Source organism: Etheostoma spectabile, chromosome 3 (genome assembly GCF_008692095.1).
Source record: "Etheostoma spectabile isolate EspeVRDwgs_2016 chromosome 3, UIUC_Espe_1.0, whole genome shotgun sequence".
Taxonomy (NCBI): domain Eukaryota; kingdom Metazoa; phylum Chordata; class Actinopteri; order Perciformes; family Percidae; genus Etheostoma; species Etheostoma spectabile.
In genome coordinates, this window is record NC_045735.1 from 12302592 (window position 1) to 12310650 (window position 8059).

At 39.1% G+C, this 8059-nt stretch overlaps 1 protein-coding gene across 1 annotated transcript in view; it reads right to left on the minus strand.

Moving 5' to 3' along the window:
* si (sucrase-isomaltase) overlaps positions 1-8059 on the minus strand; it is a 68184-nt gene that overhangs the window by 45637 nt on the left and 14488 nt on the right. The window contains exons 7-11 of the mRNA XM_032510107.1: positions 6706-6819; positions 6164-6248; positions 5391-5508; positions 3486-3657; positions 1834-1950 (exon numbers count right to left, since the gene is read on the minus strand). Of these exons, the coding sequence (XP_032365998.1) occupies positions 1834-1950; positions 3486-3657; positions 5391-5508; positions 6164-6248; positions 6706-6819 (606 nt within the window). The remainder of the gene's footprint in view (positions 1-1833; positions 1951-3485; positions 3658-5390; positions 5509-6163; positions 6249-6705; positions 6820-8059) is intronic.

Genomic DNA, 8059 nt, shown 5'->3' on the forward strand with positions numbered 1-8059 from the left:
GAGAGAGAGAGAAAACGCCTGCATGGCCGTGTGATGAGAGCCATGATTAGGGCAAAGCAAAGGTCACACATTAGCTTTCTCATTTAATGGAAATTGTACTTCAGATTCATCATCATCATGTCCCTTTCCTCAAGCAAATATACCCTTTCCTCCCCCCTACTCTGACAACACACAAGTCTTACTCACCCATCACCCCCCCAAAGCATTACCTCAACGCCATGCTATTTTTGCAACAGTGATGATGATGAGCATGGAAATGTCACATGAAGAATGTTGCGAGAGAATCAACTTTCACGCTAAGCAATGATGCAGACAGGCTTTTCTCGACCGTGTTATTTGTGTTCATCTACAATAATAGCTTGGTATGTAGCATCAATATAAACACAGTTGTATGCTCAGTAGGTGCTTCTCTCACTATGTGACATTTGATATTTATAGTGTGCTTTTTAAAGATAAACTATCGATTCTATCCTCATTATGGCCATTATTATTATTATTATTAGAGCTTGGCAATATATTGTTATTATATCGATATTGTTATATGAGACTACAGTGTTGTCTTTTCCTGGATTGAGGGTTGCAGTCAAAAGTGATACTATGTATACAAGATTTTGGATGGTGTTTTTTAATTGTATCATGTCCAAAAAACGGATGGAGTACACAGTGTGGATGTCTGCTCAAACGTTAGCTACAAACGTGAGCATGTCTGCCTACTAACTACAGAAGTAAACAAGCACTACTTTAAAGGACAGGGGCATATACGTCATTTTGAGGAGTTTCTGGTTGCGTTAAAGACATTGGTTAGTCCTTATTATAAAAGCATTTTAACACTCTTGTGACATTGAAGTGAAACATAGCCTAATGGTTTAAACTATATCTTAAATTACTATAAAATCTATATTATATTTTATTATACATGTGTTGGTCAATTTGTCTGTTTGACAATCCCATTTTGCAGCAACACAATTAAAGTGAGATGAACAAATAGAGAAATGTATCTTTTTAGATAAAACTGATGTTGGAGAAGTTTCTTTTTGGAAACATCATTTGAAATTGGGAAAAATTAGAAGTTGGAAGAAAGGTTATAAATTGCAGAATATTGCAATATGTTTAAAATCACAATAATATTGTAACGTGGCATGAGTATCGTGATGATATCGTATCGGGAGGTGTTTGGTGATTCCCGCCCCTATCTAACGCTTGGATATACAGCCAGGTGAAGGTGCAGAAGTCTAGTGTACTCTCAGACCACTTGAATTACAATATGCTGAAAGATTATTATGGAGTTTTTGTCCAACGATGCCAAAAATAAAGTGCCTACCACAGCTCTAAGGGCATGATGCCTATGGCTGCCAATAAAGCAGAAATTGCCTTGATATTTTACAATATATTCGCCATACGGCACATCATATTATAGTAATTTACCATACTTTAGCATTAATGTTATCTTTTACTAAAGTGTAAAAACTCAGTGTATCAGTCTGGCACTGAGCTACAGAGCTTCGTTTTACTCTAGGCTCAGATGGTCCAATACCCTGTGCGGCTATAATGGATTTTCAACTGCTAACGTTCCCAGTGTTAAACCCCAAATTAGAGGTCCCACAGCTCCCATTTCATAACACAGTTTTACTAGTGCTGGTATGATGACAACCTCCATGGATACTGAAAGAATTTCTATTTTTAACCACTTGGCATTTTTATAACACCTATGCAGTGTTATGAAATGAAAGGTAAACCCTGCAGCACTTTAGACCAAACAATGGCTGTGTGATACATACATCTAAAACTGACAGTCTAATACAAGGATTGTAGAACAAAATGCCTTTACAGTACCTTGTAGCCCTCAGCGTTGTGGTTCCGGCTGAAGGGATAGAAAGCTCCCACCTGCATCCAGCGACGGCATAACTCCTCACTGCAGTCGTCAAAGAATCCACAGATGTCAGCTCCGATCTAAAACACAGGAGGAGACAGCAGCTTGACATTTAGCCAGAACCTACAATATATTTCTATCAATGTCTTAAATGTTAAATTCCGTGTATTGGAATTGTACAGTTGGCATGCCATTTGATAAACTCAGAGAAAAGAGGGTGCTGTGGATTCCAGCTGAAAATTGTATGTTGAAATTGAAATAATATGTGTGTGTGTGTGTGTGTATACTACTCTATATATATATATATATATATAATAATATATATATATTCACGCAGTATATACTAGTATAAACCTCTATGTATATGTGCGCCTGCTTTACCAACTGGGCTAACCCGCCCACCACATATTTGTCTTTTAAAATGTCTTTCTTGATGTCTTTTCAATTCAGTCAAGATTTAGTGGCAGACAGTAGATGTGATCTATATTTACATTATTTCACAATGGAGACCAATAAACAGACTTCAGTTAAAGGCCAGTCAACAGGGACTACTTGCTTTCTGTTGTTTTCTACTGGCCAAATTTTACAATAGACTCAATGGGAGGCAATCGATGCAAATCCTATTTCTCTCTCTCTCTCTCCTCTCTCTCTCTCTCTCTCTCTCTCTCTCTGTTGTGTGTGTGTTGAATAACCTAAAATCTGCTTCATACAGTCCGACCAAGATGTAGTTGGCATCTGTAAGACCACCTCATGTGCACAGCTGGAAGTGTGTGTGTAAGTGTGTGAGTGTGTGTTTTGACTCCTTGTTTTCTTATGGCTGTTCGCACTACAGATGCACACTTGGGTACTGACTAGCAGGGTGTTTCTCTTATGGAGTCTTATGTTTTTGAACGTGGGGGTGTTCCAGCAATGAGAACAAGTGTTTTTCCAGACATGTTAATGGATCTTGTTTCAGGGACACGTTTTCTTGCCTGCCCTTCTGTCTGTATGCTTATGCCTGAACATAGATCTCACTTAGCAGCTGAATCCTCTTTAAAAAGACAAATAGGAAACTTCAAATTGGCAAAACAACATGTTAACTGAACTGAAACACGTGATAAGTTCTACAACTGCTATAGCTAACTTTTTAAAAAGATTTACAACAAGGTCTTTTTGTATGATACATGCATTCTACATACTGTACATAATATCATTTTCTTTGTCTTTCATTAAGACTATCTGAGGGGAATCAGAGCATTGTGTAAAATGTGCCAGCCTTAATGGATATTTACTAAAAAGTGAACCAGACTGCATGGAGCTCTTAGGTGCCTGGCGTTTTGTTATCGCCATATTTATGGGCAATTGAAATCAAACAAAACATGATTTTTTTTTTTTGTGTGTGGCCTGTAACAATACAATTAGAAACGCTTGAAATGAGGCCCAAATTAATATGTTAACACTTAATTGTATGATGTGATGTTTGAATCTGTAGCTCAAGCTAAAAAAAGAGGTTACTCCTTGCCGTCCTGTTAAGTCCTGTTAAGCCACCCCCTCGTCAAATTCACTATACTTTAAACATAATCCTTTAAACATTATACAATCAGTATCTGCTCTTTTGTAAGGGTTTGCTACTCACATAGGGAACCCCAAAGAGCCCAAACTCTAGCATGCCAGGGATGGCCCATTTTATGTCGTTCCAGTTGGCAGCATTGTCCCCCAGCCAGTGACCCGAATATTTTCCGACACCTGGGAAGGAGGAGCGGGTCAACATAAGGGTACGGTTCCCTGCAAACACACGCTGCAGAGCTCTGTGGGAAGGGCAGAGGGACAAGGAGAGGGAGAGAGAGAAGGAGAGAGAGTGTGTAGTTGAACTTATTCTTCCCTTTTGCACATTATTATTTATATATTCTTATTTTGTTTGATGAGAGAAATTGAAACCGCATTGATTTCCATGACAATACGAAACCCTGATGATGTTGACAAAATGTGTCTCCTGCCAATGGTACATTTTAATTAGTGGACAGAGGGAGGAAAATAAGGAAGGAGTCGGAAAGGAGACAAAAATATTAACTAGCTTTAATACCAAAGGAGTGAGTCAGCAAGTCGACTTCAGTGGGCTTGTATTTTGGATGGTCTCCAGTGCAGTGTGTGTTTGTGTGTGATAATGTGTAGGGTGTATCAATTTGTGTATACATTATGTGTGCCTTTATGCAGCGGTTTGTGTGTAATAATGTAAAGGGTTACTTTTTTTGACTCTATTCTACGTTTTTTACTATTAACCTTACCATCTATGATATATCTCTGCATCAAGGGGTGTGCACATTGTATTGTTTAGTTTTATAGGGTGTTATTTTCCAACAGCTGAAAACCCATTAGTGCAGGTGTAAGCTGCTTTCTAATTGATGCAATTTCCCATACCATCACCATTAGTGCATATCAAATTCCGGCAACTGACGCCAACTTTAGCCTTGTGTGAAATGACTAGCTGGAGGCTTGGATACTTCAGCACATCCTGTACTAAGATAAATGTGACTCCAGCCTTTATACCTCTGTGACATTGCAATGGTTTGTCTTTTGTGCAGCACTTGCTCATGTGCCAGGCTGACTATCTTGACTGTACTATAGTGATAGCCTTTGGAATGATGAATCCGATGTGCTCCTGTGAACCTCCTCTGCTACTCTCTTTTCAAATTGCTCTGTGCTTGTTTGCAATTTTGTGATGGAAATGGAGTTTAGCTACATTTCAGACCCACTTCACTCATCATAATATCATCATTTGTGTGCTAACCAAGCACAGTTGCAGAGGCAAGGCAGCATACCTCTTGTAACTTACCAGGCTTTACATCCATTGTCATTACTTGATTATAGGATATTGTATACAAAAACTTGAGTGCCACTTGTCCTGCACGCACATGACATTATGCACAGATATTATGATCTGGATGTACAGCCTAGGTATAAATGGCGAAATGTTTGCACTCCAGCTAGCGTATGCACTCAAATAGCAGATATTTATTAGTGCCCTAAATCCATTATAACACTACCAACTTATGTGTACCATGCCTATATATCTATATATACATAAACAATACATCAACTTTCACCTGGCGAATGCTTCATCAATTTCCATATCTCAATGCTTATATTCTTTAATCTCATTGATGCCTCTTGTGTAAGTAATGAGCCCTTAAACTGTTCGGCACCAGATCCAGATGAGAAATTCATTCACTCACCCAGGGAGCCAGGCTCATTAAGACATATTTCTCCACTTATCACATGGATCCTACTTCCAAATGGTCTACAAGAGTCACAGGCTTTCATTTAGCAGAGGGCATACACCACTGTTCTGCACTGAACTGACAGAATTCTCTCTTGCACTTTTTTGTGTTGGGTGAGCTCCATAATTCTGTTGCTATTTCTCAATAGCCTCTTATTCTACTACACTTGCTTTTGAATTATTTTGTGTGTTGCCCTTTTTTGCCAGCAAGTTGGCCTCCGCACAAGCTGACCAAACTCCTCCTAACATTGTGAATGCACTCACTTTTCAGTAGCCAGCACCATAGAGTAGCCATACAGACTGTGGACATCATAGTGGTTCCCCCAGGCCTGCTTGGCATCCATACACAGAGTTTTACTGAACATCACCTCATCCAGGATCTCTGGGGGGAGAGAAAAGATGAAGATGAGAAAAAAATAGAGGTAAAGAGATGGGGTAATGTGACAGGAGATATCAAATGAATACATTACAATATATAACGTTTAGTGATAAAAGGAAAGAAAAATGAGGAAGAAGGGGACCAAATAAACAAGAGTCATTGATATACTGCAATAGGAAGTAGGAACAATGAGGAAATGAAAGATAGATAGCGCAATGGAGGAAGAGGATGACTAAGGGAGAGTGCAATAAAACGGTGGCATCAGGGGAGCATGCCTTTTCCAGTTATGATCATCCTGTCTGGGACACAGTCGGAAAAAAAGACATGGCAGAAGAGTCATTTTCAAAATTCCTCACCGGGGACCCACTATTTTAGATGAGTTTTCCTCTGGACCTGAACATACTTTATGAGGTATTGTGGTGGATTTATCAACTTGTGCACAGTATTTGGGCTCAAAGCTACAAGGCCATGACATCCTCTATTTCTTTGGTATGTAGATTTATGACAACCAAGGGCAAACTTGCAACCGATGCTGCTGTGACAACGTTTTGATACTTGTACCATGTCTCTAAAATAGCACATGTTGGTTGTAAAACTGTACAAGGACGGCAATTATTTAATATGATTATGGCAAACAACATATCAAGAAATGGCTTACTTGGAGTGTAGGGAGGGTAGTTGAGGTTGTTATCATCACAGCCCTTATTTGACCCTTTCTTGAAATTAGACACCTCATTCATATCCTGCAAATGCATTAGAGGACATTGTTTGTTGAAAACACAATTATAATTATTTTTTTCAAATATTTTAAATAATTTTAACTTATTCATAAGTTATTTATGACATGAGATGTGAATCCAGAATTATTCTATGATGAAAAAAAAATTATCCACAAATTGTGTGTGAATTGCAGCAACCAGCCCAAGTAATGAGTGAGCCAAATTCAGATTTTCAGAGGAGGAACCAGTAACATCATAATATGAATTTCAGCCTGTTTTTGTGACAGCCTGTGTTGTTCTTTATTGGCCTCCAATGTTTAACCTACAGAGAAGTAATTGCCACCAAAAATTACAAAAATGTTAGCTCACTACAGTTGTGTGCGTAATTGGCTTCAGAATAATGTCAGTTCCAGGGTTTTTTGTGGCTAAACGCAAACCAGTGAATACACAGCTTTATTTGATGTATTACAAAATGACTTACAATCCAGAGGGCATCGTGTTTGATCTCCCTGGAGAATTGCTCATACTCATCAATCCACCAGTCGATGCAGCTTTGGCTGGTGTAGTCTGGAAATACAGTCTCTCCCGGCCACACCTGAGACAAAGAGAATGTGAGTTTACTTTACAACCACTTTTTAATAGTTTTGGAAAAAAACTGCATTTGAATTGAGCTCTACTGATTAAAAATTGATTCATAGCATTTCCAAAATTATTATTATTTTTTTTTATTATTTTTTTATTGTACTGTATATAAACGCAAACCCATTTTAGCAGCGTCAATTTTTTTTTATCGCAAGATTAACGTTCTTTTTGGCCTAGAACACTTTGTAGTTTTTTTCACATGCTGTTGAAACAACTAGTAACGTTAGAAAAACTACAACACCACACCGGATCTAGCAAGACTGTAAACAAAATAACAGGGGCCTGATGCACAAAAGTAGAATAAATATATCCAGGATAAGTGAAAAAGCGCAGGTTGACTTAATTGGATCCGCTCATTGCAGCTTAATTGGTTGCACGTTTGCAGAGCCAGGATGAACAGGTGAAGCAATGTCAAGCCAGGTGTAGATAGCTGCGATAAGTGCACGTTCACGGCTTTCTTAAATAGACCACGGTATCGATCACAGATTTACTGATGTAGAAATGGAGAAGACGCATGCGGCATATGTTTCACCCAATGAGCAGCAGCTTCTAATGGAAAGTAACGAGGAGGTGAAGCTAGGGCTGCACAATTAATCGAATTTTAATCGCGATCACGATTTTGACTTCCCACGATTTTGACTTCCCACGATCAAATTTGCGTGATCGAGCGATTATTTTTTTTAAAGCATAATTTCATAGAACGCTCCGTTTTTTTTTGCAAAGCCCATCTACCTCTACTACCATCATTGATCATGAGTCAGTCAGTTGTTCCCTGCACCGCGCATTTTAGTTTCTAGATGGAGACAGTCACAGAGGACAGAGTAACGGGAGGACAACTCAACAGAGCAGTCGGTTATACGTCGGTCTTAAGGTTTACCAGTTTACCAGTAAACGCAACATTTTGTCCCTTTTGTTGTTTTTCAGACAACAGCAGTGACCAGTGCTAGTTAGCGTCTCTTAGCTGTTAGCTCCTCCAGGACGCACCGGCGCTAATGTCCTCGCATCCGCTGCAATGCTGTTTATATGGATATGGTTTAATTTTGCGTTACATGACCCATTTCGTCTGTGCCTGTGTGGGGTCTGTCCACTACTCTCTCTTCTCTTACTCTCGCTCCTCTTACTCCGCGCAGCCCCGCCACACAGCGCCTGTCCAAACTTCTGACATTTGTCTACAGTTTTAATTTTTTATTAAC